This window comes from Athene cunicularia, assembly GCF_003259725.1.
Source record: "Athene cunicularia isolate RWA chromosome 1 unlocalized genomic scaffold, athCun1 chr1_part2, whole genome shotgun sequence".
NCBI lineage: Eukaryota > Metazoa > Chordata > Aves > Strigiformes > Strigidae > Athene > Athene cunicularia.
The window spans coordinates 28461434-28488540 of NW_020799092.1; the positions used below are offsets into that span (position 1 = coordinate 28461434).

Sequence of the window (27107 nt, forward strand, 5' to 3'; positions counted from 1 at the left end):
CCGACAGGGCAGCGCCAGGCCCCGGCCCTTCCTCCTCCTCCTCCTCCGCCACCCCGCCGCTCCGGTTTCCCGCACTTGGAGGCCGCGGTGATACCTGCGGACCCGCAGCAGCACGTGCCGCTCGTTGGCACATCCCGAGCGCACCTGAGGCCCTCGGCCCCGCACGCCCCTGCTCGGGCCAAGCGCGGCGGGGCAGCGCCGGAGGGCCGGGGCCGCCTGGCGGGGAGCCCTTCCCTGGGGGCTGAGGACCGGGGGAAAGAGGGGCGGGAGCCGGGCAGCGGGCAGGGAGGGAGGAAGGGGTCTGTAGGCTCTGGCCCGGCGCTCTCCATCCCGGGCTGGGCGTGGAGCCTGCGAGAGCAGAAACCGAGTCTCAGCGCCGAGGCTGAAGGAGCAGGGAAGGGCTGGGCCGAGGGACGGAGCTGAACAAAAAGGGAGATTCACAGGGGCCGTCTACAGCGGCAGCGGACATAAAGCCTGCAAGGCTGGAAATAGCTGTGCTTCAGAAAGAAAAAAAAAATCAAACTTCTTCCGAATGCAGCCATTTGTTTGATTAAGGCATTGCTGTGTGAAGTGCCTGTATCTCTGTGCAATTACTGTTTTTATCGGGATGATATGCAGCAGGTCATGAGCAGTAAGGGATGCTCCAAACATGGGAACAAGAAAATCAGATTTTAAAAAAATCCATTTTCTAAAAAATAATTTTCCTCTGTTTTTGAATTTTTCTATGCTAAAGGCTGTCACACAATGCGAAGAGCATTATTATGCTGTGAAAAGAGTCATAAAAAGAATTTTGTATTATATCAATACTTAAAATATGCAAATATGATATCTTCACGACGCCCCAAAATTATGCTTGGCATGAATTCTTAGCAACAATACAAATATCATCATCTTCAAATAAGCGGGTATAACGTGCTGCTCAAATAGCTGTAAAAACAACCTCATCACAGCTCGGGGAGCATCCGGATTTCATCTTTGATGTAGGTAGATTTTAAGTAGGAAAGGGAAGAAAGTTGTCTTAAACATCAGGGTGTATTGGGATGAGCCTTAGTGGAGCAACTGCATATTTAATGTGGAAAGAAGCCCTGCCAGGATGCCTTTACAGAGCTATTGGCGTGATAAAGCCCCAGTTCTGGTGCTGGGGGGGCCGAGCGCCGTGGCACAGCCTCCTCCTGCCCTCCCAGACCCGCACTGAGAGCAAGTTATCCCCGGCTGCCGTCCAGCGCCGGCGAGCCCTGCCTTGGTGCAGGTCTGTCTTCATCATTACACGGCAATTGGCTGTGATTTGAAAAAAAAAAAAAAAAAAAGACGGAGGGGGGACAGTGAAACGAGTGTAACAGACATTTTGTTGGGGGGTGGGTACCCTTTCACACCTTCTTTCAGTGTAAGTATTTTTACACGGCTTGAGCTTGGTCTTGTCAACACAGCGTGACTCCCCTGGCTTCCCTGGATTTATCCCAGTGTTTGAGATCAGGATCATACCTTGGCGCTTTTTTTTTTTTTCCCCCCTGCAATCAGGTTTTCAAGAAAGTAGCAGCTATTTCTGCTCGGCTCACTCCAGGGCAAGAGTGGCGGGAGGGTTTTGCCCGAGGAACAATGCATCTTTCTCCATACACTGTACAGAATTCCCATCTTGTGAATTAGAGTAGATGTTGAAACAGTTCTAATTAACATTTTTAATTTGCATTTTAATTGCCTGCCAGGGTGTGAAATGACATGTCTGGGCAAAGGAGCGTTTTTCTTAGTTCCAGTGGTTTGCACAGCCCCAGCGAGACAACAGAGGTAGAAGCACCCCGGCCACTGGTCATTCTGCAGAATTCCCCAAGTTAAGGCAGGGCCTGGTCCAAAGTCCAATAAGTTAAGCTCAAAGTGTTCACATGGGGGGTGTTTGTTTGTTTGTTTGTTTTTAATGAATGGGACTCCCATAATTAATTTTTGTCTGAAGATGCACATCTTGATCTTAAAATTGTCAGTTGCAAAGAATCAGCACAATCATTCGAAGGTTGTTCTAGTGGCTAATTAGTCTCTTTGTATAGAAAACACCATATACATACATACGAATACATATGTATTTTTAAGATTATGGTATTTCGGATATGAATTTGCCTCTGTGCAGCTTCCAGCTTGTGCACCCTGCAGTTACACAAAAGTCATGGTGAAGTCATCCTGAAGCTCTTCTTTTTTCAGCCAGACAGTGAGCTCCCTGGATTTCACCTCTTAGAGAAAAATTTCCAGCCCTTTTCCCATTTCCATGGGTCCTCCTGGTGTCGATTCCAACTTCTCAAAATCATGCTAGAGTTGGAGATGTCCAAACTGGGACTTTTTCAAATCTCAGCCGTAGGGATGCCAAATGCAGAGGACACGTAACCTGCTTCTGCCAGCTTTGCCCGCTCAGCTGCTTCATTCTCTCTCCTGGCCGCGGCACCGACTGGGCACTCCAGGCACTCTCTGCCAGCCAGACCCGCAGCCAAGTCCTCTTTCTCAGAGCTCTCCTACCCGAGGCAAAGTCACTCTGGCCCATGTCCTTGTGTTCAGGGATACGACTTCACGCATGGCCATGCTGACACGTAGACCAATTTGCTGTACCTCATTTTCTAAAACACCATCTAGATCAGAGTGTGCCTTTGAGTCCTCCTATTCAGTATTTCCTGCAGTTCGACACTTGGTTCATCTGCAAAAAGTTTCAGTAACATTTTTGGGGGGAGGCAGGTTTCCCGGTCAAGATCTGGCAGTTAAATCATGTCAGGACAGGAACCACCACCTGGAGGACCCTACAAAACGTATAGCCTCTTAAAGATGATTCCTCATTTAATTACATCGGTTAGGTGGGGTTTAATCCATTTAACGTGTGCCATGGCGAATTATATCATTCCCGTTTCCTCCTCAAAATACGAGACAATGGTGCCAAGTCATGTGCCTTACAGAAGTCTATTACCTTAACGCTATTTCATTTGTCATCCAAACTAGTAATCTCATAAAAAGATATCAAATTAGTTTGAGAAGATCCATTTTACTTAAACCCACCTTGATTAGCATTTAATTTTATTAGCCCCTTTTAATTCTTTATTACTGAAGCCTTGCACAATCAATCCCATCACTGCTTTTTTCCGGGGATCAAAGTCAGGCTAACACTCTCTCACTCTGGCCATCCTCTTTCCCTTTTTAGAATATTGGCACAATTTCAGCTTTCTCTGGACTCCTGAGACTTCTCTCATGTCCTTATGTGTCTGAAAATTCATCATTAGCAGTTTAAAAAGCTCCTCCACCAACTTGTCAGATGCAAAGTTCTGATTCAGGAGATTTGGTAATTGCTGTTTAAGGCCTGTGGGATTTAAAAGTACCCGATCACCAGCAGTGTGTAATGGCCCACTACCACCTGGCCGTTGTGGCTGCACACAGCAAAGATACTTAAAAATTCCACCTCTTTAATAATACTGTTGGTGAATCTCTCATTCCCATTTGCTTTTGTATTCTTATCATTCCAGGCCATTGATACTCCCTGTGCATGTTTGCTTTCCTCATCACTTTTTGACACAAATTTCTCCCTTCATCGGTTTGGATTACATCTTCCTTTTTTTTTTTTTTTTTTTTTTTTTTCCTTTTTTTTTTTTTTTTTTTTTTTTTGTCCCCCCCCAGCCTGCTTCTGTTTACCCTCAAAACCAGTATGGGGTGTTTTCTGTAATTAGTTTGGGTCTTTCTGGATTCTGGGACTGTTCTTTGGCAAATGCGATTAAACAGTTTGCAAATACCATCTCTATATTTTCCTGCTTCCATGTTTTTTCTCCTAACAGATGCGTTAGTATTCGGCTTTGTGAAATTGCCCTTTTGAAAGACAAAGAGTTTCTCTGACTTGTTCTATCTCCTTATTTTACATTCATACAGTGGGTGTGATCAAAGTCCTGGCTGCTGATACCTCAAGCTGCTTCAACATCCTTGTTCTGTGAAGCAGTTCTCCTTGTTCATGAGCTGAGAGAGGATGGGGATGTTGTTCCTGCTGGAGGTAGCCTTTTGGTCAGAAAATTGTCATCCAGGGGCTTTAGAAATTCTGGCAGACTGAAATCTCCACCTTAGAACGTTCTCATTCAGAATGAACCGTAACTCCTCGTGTGGGTATGCTGCAGCCATTATTGATGTGCCTTTGAGTAGGGGTAGCCACGCTCTGTAGGGATGGCTGGTAAGGCCCAGCCGAAGGGAACGGTGTCAGCTGCACGTCCCCTGGAGGGACACCACGAGCTTTGCGTCTTAGGTCCAGTGGGTGAATAAACATCCCAGCTGCCAGCATCACCATTTTATCCTGTGAGCCAGTTTTATTTGCCTTTTGACGAGTTGATCTTTTCTAAAGAGATTATAAACAATCAACATTCCCGCCACGTGCCATCCTATTAGGTTTCATTAATATCAGCTCGTTCAAATGCGTGTTTCTAAACAAGCCGTTCCTATTCCTGGTGTTTATTACCTGGGCTTTTAGTCTTGATACATCATCAATTTATGAATTTCTGCACAGCACAGGTTTTGCCCCTGTAATACATCGCTGACACGAAGGTTTTGTACAGTCTGAGGGTTCGGTGGCCCCTGCTCGCACACTTCTGTTAACTGAAACCCCTTCCTGCAGCTCTGGACAGCCTGGTCTTCTGCGAAGAGCTCTTTCAGACGGTGAAGTTTTTCTAGTGTCCTAAACCCCCAAATTCTTTAACTTACACCTCCTACCTAGTTAAGCGGCATTTTCACTGTCACATCCATGCATCTTCCGATTTCCCCCATTTAGTGCCAAGAGGACACCTCAGACATGCTCTCCCTCAGCTCCTTTTGGAGTGTAACCTTTACTAAGCTGCACCAGGAATCAGCGCAGCGGTGGCTTTTGATTTCATGAAGGATCATCTTTTGGGCTGTGACTCTGAGTCAGTTCATCACTCTGGTGGCAGCCTGGCCCTCGGAGAATATTTCTTCCTCCTCTTCTCCATGTAACAGCTGATCTGCCTCCCTGGTTTTCTCCTTTTCTGTTTCTTCCCAGTACCCAGAGAGGGGATGCTCTCACTGTGTTTCACTGCCCCAGCACACAAAATTTCTTAGACTTTTCTTGTGGAAATAGTAAAGACTGTGAATCGTATTTACTTATCAAAGGCAATCATCAATTGAACAACTTCTAAAGCAAAATCCTTCCCCAGAGAATGAACCTTTTCGCTTGCTATAGCTGAAGTTCCTGCATTTGAAGTCTCATATCTCAGTTAAACCTGAACTAAACTGCCATGGCTTGCAAAATAACTACATAGCCCAGCACCCTGAGCCTCTGCCTCTTGCAGGGATAAAACTCTGGTGGCGCAGGGGCACCTACCTTCCACTTTGAAGATGTATTCCCTTGGAAAGCTGACACATCCCTTGAAAAAAAGTCACAAAAATGAAGTGCAAGTCTGAATAAAATTCAGACGCAGTGAGCACGATCTTCCATTAAAACACGATCAGCGTGTTTCCCTTGGAAAGGAGGCTGCTCTCACTCGGGCAGGGGAAATGAAGGTCCAGCACAACGGGTCTCACTCTCAGCTACTCCAGCTCCGCTGGAAAAGGGCACAGAGCAGAGATAAACACGGCAGCTCTTGAAAACATCCCCCAAAAGCGCGTAAGCCTCAGGGTGCAGTCATACGAGGCTGCTCTTGGCTCAGACTCATTTAGATGTTTGTTTTGCTGAGGTCGGTGCTCATACTCTGCTGACTTCCATAGGACCAAGACATTTCCCAGCACACATCTCTTCAGGGGAGGTTTTCTTCCTGCTCTCCCAGAACAACTGAAGCAAATCACGTTGTTGCACTGAAGGCATCGGGGCAGAAGGAAGAGAAACGGCAGGCTCTGGGGATGTGCTGTGGCTCCCCGTGTACACTAGGTTTTGGAGGGGCTGGGGCAGTCAGATGGACGTGTCGGCTGCCTGGAGGCTGCGTACCAGCTCTGAGCCAGCCACCGCACTGGATGTCACCACACAGGACATCACCACGCAGGATGTCACCGTGCAGGACATCACCACCCAGGACATCACCACGCAGGAAGCCACTGCGTAGCCACAGAGGCTGGGGGACACTGGGGACGGGGAGCGTTGCAGGTTGCTTCCCCTCCTACAAGGAGCATTTTACACCACGAGGGTGGTCAAACACCAGCGGAGACGCGCGGGGGGGTGATGAGCTCTCCATCTTTGGAGATACTCCAGCCTGCGCCGGAGGAGCCCTGCGCAGCCCGCCTGGCTTGGAGCGGGAGGTTGGGCTGGGTGCTGCCAGGACCTGAGCGACTGGGAAACCAGGCTTGGGTCATTTTGCTCCGCACGGAGTAAGCTGGTTTCGGGATTCAATGGGCCTTGGGCTCCTGACAGAGCCTTGCATGGATTCAGCTCAGCTTTGCACTCCCACTGCTACCAGCACCCTCTTCATGGGGGAGCAACTTTGCAGCCCTCTGCAGCCATGTACACAAGAGAGGAAAAGCCAGGGAAGCCATCGAGGAGTCAAGAGAAGTACCTGCCTTTTACAGCTATAAGGAACTTTTTAAAAGAATAAAACCGTCTTTTTTTCTTCATTAAAAATCAAAACCCCACATACCACCCTCCCGTTTCGACTCTACATGAGGGTTGTGAGTTCCTGATGATTGTTAGACCAACACCACAATTGCTGAACACAACCAGTGTTAATAATGCCAGCGCAGAGACTACTGAGACAACACTGCTCTTTGAAGGACACTCTCCATTTTCTCTCAGAAACAGAAATGAAGCCAATAGGGAGCACAAAACGTCACCGTCACTTCTGAGAGCCCCATTCAAGTCATTTGCTTTCATACATTTTGTTGCTTTCCATCTCCCAGCTTTGAGTTCCTTTTGTTGTTTCTAATAGATAACACCAGCTTCAAAGTTTGGAGGAGCCGTTCCTCTTCTGCTGCTGTTGTCCTTTTTTCTTTTATTCCTTTAGCAAATGTTGATTTTTTTTTTTCCTGCAAGTTAAAAGGAGCTGCTTTGACAAAGCACACCCAGGACCCAGGTGTCTCTTGCTGTGGCATCCTGAGCTGGTGGAGGGTGGAAGGACCCTTTCCTGACCAGCAAATGCAGCTGCACCCTCTGCCCCTCCATCCACCCGCCCTTGTGGGCTCCATGTAGAAAGTCCTACTCTTCAGATGAAAATCTCTGCCCTGTACCTTTATTTCAAGGGACAGCATCTGCTCGGTAGCAGGTGGATTAAAAGCAATTAAGAAATCCCCTGCTTTTAACTTAGACGAGAGCACAGTGTTTCCAGGTTTACCCTGGTGTTGGTTACAGCTGTCGTGCAGCCAGCTCGGCCGGTGCCGACACGGACGCAGAGCTGAAGGCGGCTGATGAAGTGTCTTCATCATAGTTTGCTGAGTGCCTTGTCTCTATTTTCGTGATTTATTACTTCCCCGACTTTCTTAGGTGTTGGGAGGAACAATGAATCAATCCAAGTGTTTTCAGAGCGGGGACTGCTAATTGTGTGAGCTCTGTTTACTGCTCGAAAGCTCCAGCTTTGACAGGGCTCTTGACCGCGTGTTAATACGTGTGATTAATTGTTGTTACGGGCATCCGCAGAAACGGACCCGGTAGGTAATACTTCAGAGCTATTATTTCTTTTTGAACAAGCAATAAATGTAATTATGTACACAGTCTGTTACAAGCGTAACAGGCGGGGAAGGAAGGTGCTTTGGCGGAGTGTGGGTAAACCATCGCTCCCCGGTGATGGGGACCTGAGGGCACAGGCTGAAACGATGGGGCGGCGGGTTCCAGGCAGCTCCTTCTCTTGACTCCTTGGTGGTTTCACAGCAGCTCTTCCTCTCCTGAGTACGTGGCTACCGAGGACGGCAAAGCTGTTCCAGGGCAGAGGGTGCTGCGTCACCTGGCGCACGAGGGAGGGGCGGAGCGGGCAGGCCATGAGGTTATCGGTTCACAAACAAACTCTGATGCTGGGGCCCAGGGGACCTGTGGGCACTCGTCTTGGAGGTTTGCCCTGCTCTGCCACGCTTCGCCTCGGCCGCCTGCTGAGGAGCTGCCTCTGCTCTGACTGGAGTTGGCATTTGTTCCCCCGGAGCAGGGCTCCTCCCTCCCCACAGAGGCAAACCTTCCCCATGTGTGGGTACCTGCTGACCCGGAGAGACTCGGGGTGATGCCAGGAGATGTCCCCAGGCTCACCCACCCCTTGTCCTACACCACTCTCGGCTTGTTGCGGGTCCTCGGTTTGTCTGTGGGCTCAAAAGCAAGACCAGGGTGGGTTAAGGCTCACACGTCATCCCTGGGGACACCACAGAGGTATCCAGAGTGGGGGTGCCCATGGTGAGAAGCTGCCTGGGGACCCCCACCATGTGTGACATGAAGTGGCAGGGACCGGCCCTGGGAAGCAGAGGAGTCGGTGACAAAGGAAGAGTAATCAGCAGCCGCCACACGTCCGTATGAAGCAGCTCTCTGCTCATTTTAAAATATCAGGTAACAGATGCAATCAGAATGGCTGCGCCATGCAACGGCCTTATAAAACAGTAGAAGAAATAAATACGGGCTTAATTGCCCACTCCACTAAAATAGCTTCATCCTGCCTAACTTCATTATTTCCAGAAAATTTGGCCCAGGCCATTACGGTGGGAGGCAGAGTTTGGAGGAGGCTGTGAGATCCCCGCTGCAGCCAGGCGGGTCAGTACCCGGCGCAGACGAGGGTATTTCTGGCTGCCCAAAGCCCCCTGTGTGCCCGTGCTGCTGGAACCCAACCGTCACCCCTTCGGGGCCCCGGTGTCTCGGTGGAAGGGCAGCACTGCCCACCTGAAATGGAAACCCAAAGGGACAGAGACAAGCCTCTGCAGGACCCACTGCGCCCAGCCGGGGGGCCGGGGGCTCCGGGCCGTGCAGAGGGGCAGGTGGGGGCACCAGCCCCGCGCCAGCATCGCCTGCGGCCCCATGCACCCGCAGGCTGGGTCCCTGCTGCGGCATCCCCAGCCACCCCCAACCGAGGGGGCCCTTGGGGGAAGGTACCCAGGACCCTCTGTGACCCCTTCCCCTCTGCTCCAGTGGCCTCTGTGCAAAGCTTCGTGCCACCAACCCCAATAGCCTCTAATATTCCCAACTTTCAGCCATCAGGGAGCGGGGCCGCCCGGCCCGGGCTCAGACCGCGGCGGGGAACAGGGTGTTGGGGCTGGGCTGGCGGGAGGGTGCCTCAGTGCCCCTTCGGCCCTCCCCGCCTTCCCGGGGTACTGGGCAGCTCAGGGGGTGGCACAGAGCATTTTCCTTCCCTGATTTTGCAGTTTAACGCTACCATGAGCCATAGCATCATGTTTATAACATCCAGCCCTTCCCCATCTGCCCTCCCCAGGCTGCTCATCCCGTCCAGAAGCAGAAAGTGACAGAAGAGAAATGTAATGAGAGTAAGCGAAAGGGCCAACCTGCCGGGGTCCTTGTTTCCAGGCTGTCCCCATCCCCTGAGGCTCGCCGTGCCGCGCCGCTCCCGGGACAACCAGGGAGGGAGCAGCCACGGTACCGGGTTCGCTCTGAGCACGCGAGCGGCTTCTCCTCCGGAGCGGGAAGGGATCTGCCTGCCAACCGGCCCCCATCGCGCCGACAGGAGCAAACGGCACGAGTGTGAGGGCGCGCGGAGCGCTGGCCCGTGGCAGGGAGGGAGGTTAATTACTCGGCTCAGCTTTAGCCCACTGTGCTCTAGAGAGGGAATACACTTCACCGGGCCAGAGCAGGGGAACAAAGCCAAGCGGTTTGTGGAAAAGAAAAACCTGTTCCTTTAATCTGTTTGAAAGCTTCTGGTACATCAAAGTCCTGGCAAGAAGTGATATCCCTGATATAATTGGTGTGGACACTTGCAGAGGTTTTGCTAAAGGCCTTCGTGAAAGAGCTTTATGTGGGAGGCAAAGGAGGGTCATGGGTTAGGCACTAGCCAAGAAACAGAAACTCCCAAAGCAGGGCGAGGACCGGGCAAACGTCAGACGGCTCCGTGCCCCAGCCAGCAGCACCCCCAGCCCCGGGGCTCTCACCCCACACAGCGGACGAGGTGCCCCCGACAGCAAAGCCCAACGGGGGTGACGAGGGTCACCAAGGGCACCACCAAACCCAGGGAACGGGCCAGAGCAGGGGAGAAGGATCCCCCCATGGGCACAGCCTGGTAGGAAGGGGGCGATGGTTGTGAAAACCAGGGAAGAGCAGCTCAGCTGTCACCTCTCAAAGGGAAAACCCGGCTGGGGCCATGGGCAGCTCACACAGTCCTCCACGGGGGGGTTGCAAGTATGTATTATTATTACCCCAAAATATCCCACACAACTGAAGAACAGCACTGGATAACGATCAGGAGAGAAAGTACGAGGGCACTGTCTCCAAATGCTCGGAGAGGAAGGAAGAGGAGGGTCCTCTCCTGGCATCGCTGCTTCCCACCAACCCCCAAAGGACATGCCGAAAGGAGAGGAGGGATGGGAAGGTAAGAGGGTTGGAAATAGAGTCTAGCTAGAATTGAAATGATTTTAATTTCTAGACAAAGTGAGTAAAAAGCAACATAATGGCAGTATAGAAAATAACAAATGGCACAACGAAGGTACATATAAGTACTCCTATTTACACTTTTCACATAAAAAGGGAACAAAGGGACAGTCAATAAACCCGAACAGCAGCACACGAAGAGGGATAAGTGAAATGGTGTTGTTCTAATGCACTGTGCATAATCACCCGGGAGCTCACTGTTCCAAAATATCGCTGAAATCACAGATGCAGAGAGACGTGCAAGAAAGGGATGGGAACGTACCTGAAAGAAAAGAACATTTGCAGTTATATTCACTATATGTGAATTACATTAGCAGTGAGCGATAATATGGGTTTTTAAGGGAGAAATTCTCATACAAACAAGAATAAATGGGAGGGGGGCAAAGATCCCCATGGGCAGATTATTCCAAAAATTGCCTTCTAAGGAATGTCTCGTTCCTCTTTCCTCTGAAGCATTTACATCGGCTGCTGGCAGCAGTCAGTGACGGGAGGAGATGAACTGCTCCTTCTCCCCTCCGGGTCCCTCCTGCAGCAAGGCCCGAGCAGGCGCCCACCCGCTCCGTCTGGTTGTCACCTCCCTCCCTCCCCGCAGCCCCGGCCAGCGGGGCACTCGGCAGGGCCAGCCAGCGTGGTGCTGCCACCGGCCGCGCTCCCTGCAGCAACCTCCTTGAAGACCATCGTAGTTTTGGAGTCTCTGGCTTCAGGGGCTACCAAACGGCATCATCTGGAAGCCCAGCCCCGGGGCTGGGGAGGCTGCGGTGGGCGGGGGCTGCCTGGGGAGAGGCAGCTGCTCTGGCGGGTGCCGAGTCCCAGCCTGCTCGTGCCTCGTAGCCAAGGAACATTTCACATCCTCAGCCGTATGCGACTGAGAGAGGTAAAAATAATCTTGTCTTATTTTTTTTTTTTTTTTCTGGCGGTGGGTTTGGGATCAGTTCTCAAGCCCCTGCCTGGGCTGGGACCGAGACCCCCGCACACCGGCGGAGCTGCAGGGGGGCGTGGGGGCAGCGCCGCAGCAGTGGCCATCCCGGCCGCTCCCGGCACGGGCCCTGCCCTGCCGGGAGTCTCAGGCAGCACGACCCCGGGGTTCAGCTCAGCTGCCTGGGGCCTCTCGGCAGGTCCGGGAGCGGGCACACACCAGAGGGGCCCCGTGAGGTGGCCCCTGCTCCGTCCCCGCTGCCGTGCGCGTCTCTCGCCCCGCTGACGCCACCACGGAGCTCCCAGAAGCGGGTGCCCGAACCCCACCTCGGGGTGAGCCCTTCCCCTTGGCAGCCGGGAGCTCCCCGAGGACACAAGGATCACAACGACATTTAATCACTCCTGGCTGGGCCCAAAGTCAAACCAGTAATCTCATCAGTGGCTGCATGTCCCGTTAACGGGTCTTAACAAACAGTCCCCGTGGGATTTATTTAACACACCACTGCCGAGCATTAGGGGTGGGTTTCGTGGTGGTTTTTTGCTTTTTACATACAATCACATATCGCCTTACCGTATGAAAACACAGCTATGTTTTTTCTTCTTCTTTTTCTTTTTTTTTTAAGGGAAATGTCGTCCTTTTTTTCACAGGCGAGGCCAGGTTACAAATTCCTGAGTTTATACTGCACTTAACACAGTCTCCCTTCTCGAATGTTGAGCTGTTTACAGCACGCCGGCAATATGCACCATTTCCCCTACCATCTGTAATGCCAGATGTAGTAAAACTTCATTTCCGTACAGTGAATTAGGGCCTCTACTGCATTGGGCTTGAATAGATGCAAAGACTTAGACCTGGAGGACTCGAAGTAATAACTTTTCTCCTGTGACCGGCCCTTCCTGCGCCATCTCTTGTATTTGCCACGTTAATTAAGGGAAAAAAATCTTTACCATCATTTTTCTTTTACCAAGAGCTCACTGGGAAACATCTGAAATGAGGAAATCCTAGTCTAAACACTTAAGTTTAAACTGCAAACTTTCTTAAAGAAACACTCCTTTGAAAGACATTGTTCTTTTAATGTCCAATATAATGTACGGTATATACAAAAGTCCCTACTTGAGAGATATATATGTATATGTATATATATATGTGGAATGCATTCACTTTCTGCGTTCACAAATATTTTAATGGTGAAATGTTAAAGTCTTTAATCTGTTTCTGGCACCAAAATGTCTTTGTTCCTCATCCACTTTTGTCACTCAAAATTTATCTGCGAAGAACTAGCAGGGAAAAAAGAAGAAGGTTTTTGTTGAATGGTTCCCTACTGGGATTCTCAGCCAGCAATATAAAGTTGCTAATGTGTTGGGTACAACTTTAGATCCTCATTATAATCATGTGTTCCTCGGAGTAGGTAAGTCAATAACTATAGGTGGATTAAGTGGCTGGTAATTCACAGTGCACACAGATGCATTCACGTAGGTAGTAGTTCCATCAGCCATGACACCATAACCTACAAAGAAAGAAAAATTCTCTTTACTCTCATTATTCACTATTATCTTTTTTTTAATCATTCACCTTTATCACACAACGGTGAGTTCCACATTTATTACTCAGACGGAATTTAAAAATCCTCTCCATGCAAAACACGGTCTCCTGAACTAGTAACACCACCTTTGTCCTGCAGCAGAACCTTTTGCCATCTTCTGAATTCCGTAAGAAAAGCAAAATGGACCCTCACCAGCCAGTGGCTTTCATCTCTGGCAGCGAACTCGCCAAACCTCCCTGCAAAGACAGCTGGTTTCCTCTGCAAAGCTTTTTTCTCAAAACCTTCTCCGTTTCAGAAAGGATGAGAAGATGGAGCTTAGATAATCGCAGCATTGAAAAATAAATATTTCTTATCATTTCAGTTTGCAGTCATCAGCACAGCAAAATCTGGGCAATTTTCATCTTTCCACCTCTTCTTCTGTCCTTTATTGTACATCTTTTAGCCAACCAGTAAGAAAAAGAATTGCTTGGCCAAGGGGAGGGTGTGCACCTGGGCAGGACCTGTCTAGTAGGAACCTCTTCTTCCTCTGTGGTTGAACATGTTAACCAGTTCCCCCCAGTTTGATGGGAAGATGCTAAAATGCCTGCCCGGGCAGATTAAAAAATGGGTTTATTAATGCATTCTCTGACAGACGAGGTGAGTTCACAGCCTAAGACACCACAGCATTTCCTTGGGAGAAAACACCCTGCTGTATGTCTCACCAGTGGCGAAAAGCTTTAACTACAATCTCATGTCTGACCAGACACCAGGGCCACACAATTCCAGAGGTAAATGGGCAGAAACTGCAGCTCCCAGCCCTGCTGCTGCAGAGATACAGCGAGATGCTGCAGCAGCACCTTAACTGCTCGGGCGTTATGGAAAAGGAGACACACCACATTGTCAAAAATCTCCCCATGAATGACTAGGAAAAAACATAAGCTTCATTACGCTAAAGCCGAATGTTGGCAACTTGCACTGGAATATTACAATCAGTATGAAGAAATGGATATACGATGAGAAATGCATGGTTTGGGGGAAGTCACCTGGCAGGAAGCATTGTACTAAGATTCAGTCTCACCATTAATGAAGTGAATAGTGAAACATATCCCCTGCTGCCTACACTCAGTCCCAGCTATCCAAACCCTAGGTACCTCGGGTCCTACAGTTTTTCTGAGTGAAATTTTGTGTCTTACAGAAGCATTGGTAGTTGCATAATTTACAAACAAAGAAATGGTAGCCAAATTCCTTTCTTTTTTGTTCCTTAAAATACCCTGAATAATGCAAGGTCTCCTGGACTCCCCATGGAAAAAAGCACATTATAATTAGAGACTAGGGAGGGAAGAAAACTCTTGTCAGGTTCCTGTCACAGACATTTCTTTCCATCACTCGCTGCCTGCCACAGAACAATTGCTCTGTGTAAAACACAGACTGCGCGGGGACGGGCAGCGCTGCTGCCGGGACTTCCCGGCTCCTCGGCGACACCTTGGGAGGAACAGAAGCAGCTTGCTGATACACTCTTTTTGCTGGAACATTCCGAATGCTACAGTTTTCACTCCTACCCTGCTGCCAATAGTTTCCTTGGCCGTGACCTCAACCAAGTCCTGGCTGTAAGGGGAAGCCAGGGTTGCAGGGGGGCCCTGCCACTCTGCCTGTCCCCGGGGTCCAGCAGCAGCGACGTGGGGAGGGACTTTTGGGCAGCGACAGCAGTGCAGAGAGGGAACAGGGAAGCAGCGTCTCTTCTAAGCATCTCTTCCTCCTGAATGTTCAGTAAATGACTGCTGCAGACGTAGCCAGGCTCAGTCAGGGGAAGAACTCATCTGTTCACATCATGCATTCTCTCTACAAAGAGCAGCGTCGTCTGCACAGGCTGTCTGCGATGGGAATTCTCCTCTGCAGAGACTCAGCCTCCCACTGCAGAACAGGCGAGGCAGTTCCCCATTTGTTTTCTCTAAATTATGATCGTTAACAAAGAGTACCTTGTCTCTGTGTGCTGATGCCTACTGTGCCAACTATATTAATTCACAAGATTTACCATTCGGTGGAGGTGCCACTCTTTGCCCTTGGGAGCCAAAGTTGGGCTCGGTTTTAGCAGATGTGATTTTGTTTACCTGCCTGCAGCTTCATGGCTTGCTAACTGTTTGCTTATATCCCCTGCAACCCACCTGGCTTACCACTTCTGAAAAGACAATGAGTTTGAGCTGTATTCACCTGCTCTCTCGTACGGAATCTCCAAGACTGCTCCAACAGGTGATGAAAAAATACTGCCTACGTGTTGCTTGTTTCCTCTGTGATTTCGCAGCACTTTGGACATTAACCAGGCATTAATGGGTCACCGCAGATGAGACACAGGAGGAGAAGGGGCTTAGTCCCTGAGCCGTAAAATAACCTGAATGTCGTCCCCATCAGTTTTGCACCAGCACACCTCTCGGCAGTGTCACTTCTCACTTAGCACGGTGAAAGCCCCAGCAGCAAGTCAGAGAGGGGGATTTCTTGGGAAGGGTAACGGATCTTCACGGAAACCCCAAAGCCAGCTACGGCGGTTTTTCCACTTGTTCGTTTTGACACTGGTGAGACCCATGGAGACCCCACCTCAGAGGCTGGAGCAGTCCCAGAAGCAGAGGACTGGCGGCTGTGGAGCACCTTTCCCTGCCAGTGAGCGCACGATGCCAAGAAGCTGGTACCACAGGCGTGGTACCACGTTCCGAGGGGCACACGTCTACAGCCCTGAGGTTCTCTTGGTGGGGCTGCGGCTTGAAGCCTTGCTGCCACAACACGTGAACAGCACAGACCTCTCCACGGCAGGCAGCTTCTACCCCTCCCTTTGCCTGGAGATGAACTCAGCAGAGTACGATTGTCACCATTTACTGACTTATGTGAAGGGAACTCATCTTTTTCCAGTTAAAAATCAAATAGGCAAGAGAACCACTTTGTTTTGTCTGGGTGCAAAATGTTTCCCCTACCAAAGCAAATAAATACATGAACAAGTATCCTGAACTTCTACACAAGTCAGTGGTGACATCCCTCTTGATTTCAACTTCACATATGCACTGATGGGGGGAGACAACCTTTATTGTACAATCTTGAAGATTAAGCCTTAGAAGCACCCCCCAAAGCATTCCGACCCATTTTACCAACGCAGAAACAGACACAGAGAGCTTACAGGAATTATCTTAAGTCACAGAGATTCAGCAGAGGAAAATACCATCCACCAATCCTAATATTTTCTGTAACTACCGGACTTGTGTTCTTATTTTAAAATTCACAGTAATCCTCTCTGTGAAGGAGGCATCACCCCGTTTTATAGATGTAGAAGCTGAAAGAGAAGCGGTAGCACAAATATTTAAATGTATCAGCCAACTCCATCCCTATATATGCAGTTACGCAAGTATCTGAATTCCAGACGTGCTTCAGCTCAGACGTCCAAGTTTGAAAATGCTCAGTTAAACCAGACAACTTCTGTGTTTGTGGTTTCTAAATATAGATAGAAGGAAACATGTTCTGACCTTCATGGATATGTCCAAAAACGTGAAGCCTTGGCTGTATTCGTCTCTGGACTGTGTTCAGCAGCTCAACACATCCTACCCGTTGCATTTTCTTAGGAACCCAGTCTAGAAAACCTTTGGAAAAGAAAGGAAAGCTTTGAAAGAAGACAGGTTATCTGCAGAGCTGTCCTGCTGCACAGCACTTCCAGGATTTCACGTCTCATGGCTTTTCATAAGCCGTCACCAAAGGACTGATGTGGAAAAAACGGTGTTTGCCTTGGTGAGGAGAAGAGGAAGGAAGGAAAAATACTTGAGGAAAACTGTAAAAGCTCATATGAAGAAAAAGCACTATGATAACTCTTGCTAGTTATTTTTCAAGAAAAGAAAATCACTGCAATTAAAGCATTTTTCCACTGCTGTTAATGGGAAAATGTAATGCTTTATCCATCCCTCCTCCTTTAAGAGAGGGAGGTGTAAAGAGCAGCATGTCCAAAGCGAGTCTCTAAAGAATCTAAATCAACATTTAGCTATTCAAATCTACTCCTGGGATCTAATTTTTTTAATTGAACACTTTAACTGACGTAATGGAATCCGTGTCGCTAATAATAAAACTATACTGAATCCGACAGTGGCGGAACCCAGGTGAGGGACCCACAGCTTATGCCTAAACCCAACACCCTTGAGCGAACTCCACGACACAGCGAGCCCCCAGACGGGAAGAGCAGCTCAGCCCTTCTGCAGCAGATGTTTTCAAGTGCTGTATTTATTTACACGGTTTGTATAAAAATGCATTTTTTATCAATACAGACAAAAATGTACACCAATTTGCTTATAGGTGTCTAAAAACATCCTGCAGGGGGATGAAGCCTCGCGTCTCTCTCGAAGCAGCAGTATAAGGATGCTGCTGTATTAGAGGGGTTGCAGTAACTGATCTTGTGTTCATCACGCTCGAATTTGAAAACCTAAAAGATGCAACCCTTCTGTTCTCCTTTCTTTGCTCTGGTACTTTCCCCGGGTGCCTGTCATAGCTTTGTATCTCTCAGGCTGCTGCAACAGCGTATCTTGTGCCTTTGAGAAAAGGGGAGTTAGGCAGAGAGGTACAGAGGCTGGACCTGGTTTTCATACGTTTACTTTTGACGTCCGCTCAAGCATGGCTCGACAGCAGCCAACCAATTGGCTTAAAAGACCAGAACTGTGGTGTTCAGGCTCTTGGAAAAGCTCTCCGATTTGCTAGAGCTTCAGGGTAGGTTCACACATTGAGAAATGCACCTCTTCAGATGCCAGTGCCCCAAAACTGGGCTCAGTGTGCTGTGGGGGTTGATGAAAATGGTAAAAATCTGCCTCGTATCACAGTTTCTCAGAGAGCTATGTCCAGTTTTCAGAGATGAGTTGGGAATGCAGCGTCCTACGTGTCAAAAAGAGGAAGTTCTGGTAACGGGCACGGGCTCTAATTCATTCAGATGCCTCAGAAGACGCTGGCTGGATCCTGTCGGGGGGATGTACAAAGAGAAACCTCACTGAATTACAGACAGAGCAGGGCTCCGTTCTGGTAACTGATTTTATCAGTCACTCTTGGTATGCAACGCAGGTCGAAATTTGCTGTAGGAAATAAGTATCTGAGATACCAAAGTGAGGCCAGCACCTCCTCGGGAATCCAGAGCAAGCGCGCTGTAACCACAGGCTTCGTTACCTCAATGATTTGAAAGAGTTAATTGTCAAAATGTCTGTGGTGAACAGAAAGCCAAAAGTATTTCCACTTCAAAAACTTCACAAACAAAAATCCATAAAATTAACTTCTCCATTAAATTAAGCATTATTTATGTTGAACATGTTTTTGTTTACATGCATTATCACCCTTCTGAAGCTTTCCCATATGTTTGCAGCTTATTATGTACACCTGACTACACAAACTAAGAATAATTGATTACACCTAGCTAACAATTAGAGTTCATCTTAGGGTTTTTTTAATGTTTGGTTACTTGAAACAGGTTTCTGCAGCTGTCAGGGAAGTATAAATCTTTGTCACAGACAATCAAGCAGACAGCTACAAATGAAGACTTAAAGGTGAAATTAAATTAAAAACAAACACAGAAAAGTGAACTTTTTGAAGATGAATAAAAGAATCATAAATGCAGATCCTTAGGGATCAGGGAAAAGACTTGCAAAGTTATGCTATACCTAACAGTAACAAAAATATGCTGATATAGAAATGAGCCTTAGCACCGCTCCCACCATTGTGACTATTGTATTCCATAAGCTATGACATATATGATGCATCTTTATTAATAATGAACAGGTTACTAATGAAATGGTCAGTAACAGCTTTTTTAACTTTGTTTTCTCATCCTGTGTGAACCTCCTGTGTATCCCTGCCCTGGGTCCATCCCAAAGCACTAGTCTAAAAAATCACAGAATACAGAAAAACTCCTCAGATTTTCGTTACGTGCCTAACTTGACTTAGAAAAACAAAGTCCATTAACTCTTATGGGCACTTCTGCATCTAAATCATGCAGGCAATTTTAAATCTATCTAACAACGTAGTATTAATTATTTTAGGAGGATGCGTGCTCCTCTGAAGTGAGGGAATGAGAAGGCAGCACAGCAAATGGATGATGGACAGGATTTAGGCAGCCGTGCTGGAGAAAAAAGAGGAATTTGCAAGAGCTCTGATTGCTATTTATGATCATTAGGAACAGCTCTAGTGGTGCTGTCCAAGATCAGAACAACAGTAATCAGCCTTCTGGTTAAAGTAATTGGCTGGGAGGGTCAAGGAGGATCCTGTCTCCCAAAATGTCTGCGGACAGAGCGATGCCATAAGGAGGTTCTGCGAGTGGAGCAGAGTGCTCGTTCCTTTTGAAGCATCACGGATTCGTGGCCCTGGGTGTCAGGGAGGCCATAGCTGACGCCTCAGGCAGAGGGTCCTATGCCCGAGCCACCTACTAATGCATCAGTAAGAAAAAGACAAAGAAATGGGAACTTTTAAAACAGAAAATCACTGGAGGACAGTTGAAGCTTGAGAATTAAAAAAAAAAGAGAACAGACGCTGAGACATGGGGACAGGGAGAATTCGCGTTATCCCATCACAGTCAGCGGAGAGGGGCGGCTCGTCCTCGGAATTACTACAATTACTGAATTACTTCTCAATTATTAAATTCACTATGAAATTTATTCCCGCAGCGCGCCTGTCGCGTGCTGGCTGTGCAGGGCTCCCCAGGGGTTCCCCTCGCTGTGCCGCTCCCAGAGCTGCCTGCGGGGCCCGCGGCCGCGTCCCCGGGGGCTGGGGCTGGGGGGAGCAGCCCCCTTCCTCCACTTCGCAGCGCTGGGTTTCCAGCGCTGGGCACAGGGATGTGCTTTGGATCGGCTGAGGTACAGCTGATCTTAAAAATGGCTATAAAAGTGCTGAAAAACCTTCTGAAAAAGTTTTACGTGCGGCTTGCACACAAAGCGGTGTCAAAGACCTGGCGCCGAGCCTTGGAGCCCAACGGGGACGATGCCCAGTACCAACCGTCGGGAGCCGGTATCTCGAGGTCTAAACAATTCATTCCTGCCATCCACTTTTAGGATGCAGGTTCATATTAAAACCTCTGTGGCAGGGCATGAGACTCCACTGAGGTGAAGTATCAGAACAGAGGTCCTCCCTGTGAGAAACCCTCTGCCCAGGGTTAGTGAGCCGCGGAACGCAAACAGGTCTTCCTAAGGAAAACAACAAAACACAAACCCTTCAGACACTTTCTCCTCCGAGGTCTGAAAGAGAGGAAGAACGGGTGGAAGACAAGAGGGTTTTAGCTTCAGGGAATTGGGGACGCCGAGGGTTTAAAGCAACCACGTCCTTCATTTCGCACAAAGCGCTCCCCCACGCTGAGCCTCGGCTCAGCACCTCAGAACGTGCTTCACGTTGGTGTCTGCTTATTAAATTAGTGAGAGCTAAACACACCGCTGATTAAACATAGCTTGCTGTGTGTTAAATGCGTCGAAAAACATGTTAAAAGCCTTAAGCCTTTACTGAATCTGGACAAGTTTCGGTGACTGTATTATTACTCTAACACAGGTAATTTTGCTGCTATCCAGGAATACAAGAAATCTCTCCTGGCTTTTTTATCACCTTTATTAATATTAGTAAAACACAAACCTATTTCTTGTTGGTCTGTTAGTGTTGCCAGATTGGATTAGGGAGAGGCAATTCACCCACGCTGCCCAAAGAACCGGCAAACCATGGCAGCATTTGGGTTTGTGAGGCAGAGGCTGCACCAGCGTGATGAGGAGAAATACAGAGCCCAGGCACTTGGTGGAGGAGGAATGCTACTGCACGGAAGGGAGAAAGGGCTAAAAAGGGAAGATCCCATCCCGCATTTCTCTTCAAGCTGGCCCCATGCTTTAAATCTACTCACTTCACCAGCGGCAGAGTGGACAGCTGCACAGGAAGACCAGACCTCGCTTATTTATGAAGCTCATGAAGGCTTTATGCATTAAGGCTTTATTTTTTAAGCTGTTATTTAATTCCCTAGCATAGAGCACAGGTAACCATGAAACATAAACGTGAGCTGAAGTCCTGGTGCTGCTGAAACCAGTAGGGATGTTCCTTTTGCCCTCTGAAAGTCAGGATTGCACTCTTTGTCCAAGGAGAGCCATCGGTTACGGTAATCATCTGAAACACACAGCTAAGAGCACTAGTATTTTCTTACCGAGAGGTGGTCCGTGTGTTATAAGAATATCTATTCCATCTGGAATAAGGTTCCATTTCTCTAATAGTGCTTGGCCTCGTGGAAGATTAAAGCCCCAGCCATAAAACCAAGGTTGCCTGCCAAGAGAGGAGGAGAATGTCTTCAGTGCCACTTCCATGTACTGGTTATCTAATTAAAATACGGAGATTGATCTCTACGAGCACGGAACCTGGAGACACAAACAGCATATTCATTTTCTTCCTTGCGTGCACAGTAAAACCCTCTTTCCATACAACCAGTGTTACTTGTGTGGCAAACCAGCGCAGTCCTTACCACTTCCAGTAGGCAGCGTACAGTAAAACCCCCCAGCACTCCCCTAACTAGGGGAAGAGTGACTCTCACAGGACCTGCATCCCAAGATCCCCAGGTGCGGATTAGCACGCTGGGCTCCCGGCACACCTCTGGGGTACCCAGGTGTGGGCCGATGGCTCACGCTGGCTCCCGTCACGTCTGGCCCGCAGCCTGTGACCAGCTGGGCAAGGACAGATCCTGGCACAGCGACAGAGCCCGCTCCCAAGTTGGACACGTCCTCTATGCTGCTTTGTTTCCCTAATTGGAAGTATCCCACCAGAACAAGAATACTGCTTCTTTTCTTACACGGGATTTTCTTCTGTCCTCTGGTGCGCTTTAAGTAAGCCTTCCCATATTCAGGATTTCTTATCAGATGGGCATTTATATTTTTTAAAACAAGCTCATCACGGAGCAGTGGGACTGCAGCACTGCCAGTCAGAACACAATTTAGCCGTATCTTGCTATCCCATTGATTAAAAAACTGTATTTCACAGCAATTGTATCACAGTGGTAAATTATGTCTTGCTGACTATGCTCTAATTCTAGGTCATAAAACTGAAGGGTTAGTTTTAGGTTGGAATTTTTTTATCATTTTTTGACTGAAGTCTTCTGGCCATACCCATATTAGGAGAATAACAAATAGGCTGCTGTGATTTAATAAGGTTTATGATAATTGCAGCCTTGGTGTTTATAAATACACACACATCAACCATAGTTCCCTTTGAGATGTTACTTTGTGGAAGAAAGCTTTACACTCCCTCACCGCATCAAAAGACAGAAAGAATTCTTTCAAACACATTCTCTGAACCCCACTTTACATCATGTATGGCAAAGACAAAAGAAAATGCCCATAAAGCTATTATTCATCCTCTTCCATTACTGATGCTTGACTAACATTTCAAAAATTCGCACGTCTTCATGATGATATATTTTCCACTTTTCCTTTTGGAATGCTGTAAAGCACATGCCTATTGAAAACAGTTTTAAAAATACACAGCTTGCGAAAATATAAAGGGATGTGGCTTACCCAGGGGGAGAAAATAAAATTCTGGGAAAAGGGAAGGAAGAAGGGGGCTTTGCAGAAGGCTTCCCACTCTCCTTCCACAGAGAAAAAGAGCCTCAACTATTCTAGGCAGATGACTCTAAGGCTTTGTGTCCACAGCTAAGAGCTCACCTCCTAGCTCGTCACCACACACCCTGGAAAACCAAGGTCTGGATAAACAGGTGTCCCAGGCTAAAAAAAAAAAAAAAAAAAAAAAAAAAAAAAAAAGGTGAAACTTTGTACATCTGCCATTGGGACCAGAAATATATCCCAGCCTCCAGAAGCTGTGGTGAGGGAGCTGAGGAGGGTGTGTGGAGAAGAGATGCTAATAGTAGTGATGAGGGGGAAACCTTGTTCTGGTCAGGCTGCTGAGGCCAGGGCAGCTGGCTAAGAAACATGTTAGGGATAAAAAATCACACTTTTGTGGTTAGCTCTTCATCTCCCAGGAGCCCTCCCTCACAGGAAGAGCAGCACCTGGCTCACAGGTATGAGACTTCTCACCCTCCTACTGCCGGGGTGGTAACTCACGGGGCAGCGAGGAGGCGGAGGGCGACCCTGCTGCTCTCTACAACTGTGTGAAAGGGGGTTGCAGCCAGGTGGGTGTCGGTCTCTTCTCCCAAGTAACAAGTGACAGGACAAGAGGAAACAGCCACAAGTTGCACCAGGGGAGGTTTAGATTGGACAGTCGGAGAATTTTCTTCACCAGAAGAGCAGGCTGCCCAGGGAAGTGGTGGAGTCCCCATCCCTGGAGGTGTTTCAGAGCGTGTGGACGTGGCGCTTAGGGACAGGGTTTGGTGGTGGACTTGGCAGTGTGAGGTTGGCAGTTGGACTTGACCATCTTAAAGGTGTTTCCAACCTAAAGGATTCTAGTTCCTGGGTTATCCTGCAGTAAGCTACCAGTCACACGGAGCCAAATCCCAGTCTGTGGAGCCCGACCAGCCTGTCTCTACGTTCCGCTCACCATCAACAGAACGGGAGTATTTTTAGCTCGCAGGAATGCCCTGAAAAGAAACAAACCAAAGTCTGCAAGGTGCTTGGCTATTACAGAAGTGGGAGGCTTTACAAAAATATACAGAGGTTAGGCTTTTGCTAAACCCTCCATCCGTTCCTGCCTTGGGACTGAGTTCCACGCCTTCCATGCCAAGTACCTTTCTACACAGAGATGAAAATATTCAGCTCTTTGGCAAATTGTCTTTAGGCCCAGAGCAAGTTTTCCAGGAGCAAAACCTCACCGTCAGAAAACGCTTGCAGGGGCAAACAGGAGGCAAAGGCAGTGTCAGCACAGTAAATCGTGCTTCTAAAGCCCCAGGGAGAGTCAGGGAACAGAGGCCCCTGCTCCCACCCGTCACTGCCCACGGAGAGGATCACCGGGTGGGACGTGGGGGAGGCACCGTCCTGCCCCCCCGTGGGCTGAACACACCCCGGGAAAGAGACCGAGGGGAAAGAGCAGTGTCTGGCCGAGAAGGAAAGGTCAAACACTTACGGACTGATTGTTTTAAGGATTCAGTGAAGCATTTATGAAGAGAAATAACTGTGACTGTCACGGTCTCGCCAGAAGTCACCTTAAATCCTGCTGAAACCCAAATGACCAGGAACAGCACGTGCAGCTGCGAGGTCTCTGCCCGCCTCTACTAGGGCTGGCCTGTGCACAGCCACTTCTTTAAAAAGCCCGTTTCTCCTTATGAATAGGCATGATCTGCTTATTAAGACAAGCAGCACTTTCCCCCATCCCTCCTCCCTCCCTCCCTCCCTTTGTGGTGACTGCAGCGGAGCTGCCTGCGCGCAGGGCTGGTAAGTTATGCATGCTGGAGCTGTTCTTTTGTGAAGGGGAGATGTTACAACTTGTGTGATTTGCCATCATGCTGTCTTTTGTGACAATCCCGAGATCGAGAGAAATGTCTGGAATATTTCTGGAAAAAAAAAAAATATCTGAAGTCCAAGAAAGGATTCAGCGGAGGATGTTGGTGTGCTGTACATCTGAGAGAAGAAAGAGAAATCACACACCCCAGTGCCCCCACCCCCAAAGCAAAACCATCCCTGTACGCACACAGGGATTTTATAAATCCCCAAGTCCCTTCTTCTGAAAATTTACTGCAAAACAGCCATCAAAGTTTCTGAGTAGGGAAAAAAAAAATCTTCTCTAATACCCACTAACAAGTCTGTGACCTGGATATCATGCAGAGACAACTTTGTTCAGAATTTCCACTGACGATGGAACCTGCAAGCGAAGTTAAAGTCTTGATACCAAGCACCAAATTTTGGGTTCCCCAGTTACTGCTTGCTCAGGAAAAGTGTCATTTTTTAATGAATTATTTTAAATAATATTTTACATTTTACAAAGAAAACACTGTTGCTCTAGAAGAGAAAATTCCGCTGTTCTCAAAAAAACCCAAGAAAAATATATTTGGCAATTAAAGACACATCATGGACGTATTTCACCTCTGAAGTGAAGCGCTCCTGTAAAAGCGTTCTTTGATTTAGGTCTTATCTTCTTAAAGTGAACAGTTTGAGTCTCTCCACATACTACTGAAATTCAGCAGTATTATTATTATGATAAGAATAATGATTGTCTACATATAAGACTCTAGGGGGAAAATATATTGGGAGTGAATTTGTTTACAGCACAATTAACCTTATGTTAAAAACATATGAACAAGTTTTGCAGGTCAAATAATCTACCGTACAAAAAGGGCTGAATTATCAGAATTTGTGCTAGCAATCGGATGTTGCTTTATGTACTGAATTTCTATCTTTCTGTTCTAAAGTAACCATTGGAATAATTTTCTTACAGAATGATAGTTGCTATGACAACCATAGCAAATTTTCCTTTTCTGAAACAGATGTCTCATTTAGTTGAAAATTAGAATGTGAAAAACCCATGGGAAAAATTAATTCAAACTTTAACAGAACACTGACTACAATGTAATCTCTTATAGGTTAACCCCTTAACATCTTTCTGCACTCTTATAGTAACCTTCTCATAAATTCTAATTAAACCAGTTTAACCTCCCAGGAACGACCTTCTTAGCTATCATTAGCGCTTTAGTTGCCTTTGAAAGGAGCATTTCTGTTACAATAATAACAGAAAAAAGTCAGACTAAAAAGAAGTGGTCAAACATATTACGGCCTTAATTATTTATTAGTTTTTCTTCTTCTATCCAGCTACTACTAGGAAGAGCTGCCATGTAGTCCAAGAATTCTTTTGTCATTTAAATGGGGCATAACTTAGTCTTACGTGTGATTTGCTGTAAAGGGTGGTGATGCACCACACGCATTTGACCTGTGATTTGTGTGAAAACTGAAGGTTTTCACTTTTCAAACCACCCGCTCAGCAGACACACAAAAGGGACACAAGAAAGGACTCTTGACTGGGGAAAACTCTCCATGTGCAGGATGTTTGTCACAAGCAACAGGGAGTGAAATCTGATTCTCCAGTGACTGGGTTTAAAGGTTTTAACTGAAAGAGGGATTCCTTCCCCTCGGTCACCCCCAGCCCACGGGGACCCTGCGCGGGGCCCGGCCACACCTGGTCGGGGGCTCCAGGAGCGCAGGGGGCAGCCAGGGGCACCCGGGGAAGCGCGTCCCCTCAGGGCAGGGCCCTGGGTGCCAGGGGTGTCGGCCACCACCAGCACTCCAGGGTTAGAGAGGCAGCTGCACCCCGGCTGCCCGCGGCCGCTCTGGCTGCAGGGAAAGCTCCGTGTCCGCCCAGACCCGCGGGTCCACGGCTGGCGAGGGGCCGCAGAGCCCCCACCGTGCCCAAGGGGCGGCTGGTGGGCAAACCCCCGAGCAGCCACACACAGCACTGGAACCCTGCGCCCAGACCGCTGTACCTCCGCGCGTCCACGAAGTCTCCCACAGAAATCGCCCCTTGCAGCTGAAACACAAGTTCCCTCGCTAGGATTCCTTACTTTACTAAATAAATTTCAAAGGTTCTCAAACACGTGTAACCTGCTCAGTCTTTCCTCCACAACTGTTGTCATTTTTCTCCTATTGGACAGACAGAGAGTGGCTGGTGACTGTAAAGAAGCTCAGTGGGAAAAGAATGGACCAAATTAGTCTTCTCATTCCTGCTCCCCTCCCTCACAACTGCAGAGCTCCACAGGTTCAGCCTTTATACTGAACAACAACTACACTGTACAACATTCACACTGCGCAACATCTACACCGTACAACACTCACCCTGTACCGCATCCTACGGACTACACCTGCTGAAAGTCATGGGGGCAGAAGTGACGGGTCCGGCGCCGCGGAGCACCACAAAGCAGCGGGGTTCAGCAGCGGCAACCGCAGGCAAGACTCCAACACACGCCGATTCCCAGCCCAAGAAACCTCAGCTGGACATTTGAGCCTGGTTTTTCCTGGTCTTGATTTAACCTGTCACAGCGACCCACAGCCCTGAGCGCACAGGTACACAGCACCATGCCCGCTGCACACCTCCGTGCCTGTTCACACCCTCCCGGCGTTCAGATTTTCACACTCCCCATCGCTCCGTTAGCTGAATTTACCCAGTCTCTGCAACTGCCTTTTCAGCCTCTCCTCAGTAACCAACCAACCGGTTTCATGGCTATTTCTACTGCTTTTCACTCAATTTTCTCTCCAAGTAAGGATTCCTACAAGTCCACCTTTTTTTTTTTTTTTTTT

General features: G+C 48.3%; 1 protein-coding gene across 1 annotated transcript in view; it reads right to left on the reverse strand.

Moving 5' to 3' along the window:
• Window positions 1-11955: 11955 nt before the first annotated feature.
• Window positions 11956-27107, reverse strand: part of MPPED1 (metallophosphoesterase domain containing 1) — a 46574-nt gene continuing 31422 nt past the window's right edge. The window contains exons 4-6 of the mRNA XM_026841061.1: window positions 21095-21210; window positions 16434-16547; window positions 11956-12915 (exon numbers count right to left, since the gene is read on the reverse strand). Coding sequence (XP_026696862.1) covers window positions 12797-12915; window positions 16434-16547; window positions 21095-21210 — 349 coding nt within the window. The 3' untranslated portion in view covers window positions 11956-12796. The remainder of the gene's footprint in view (window positions 12916-16433; window positions 16548-21094; window positions 21211-27107) is intronic.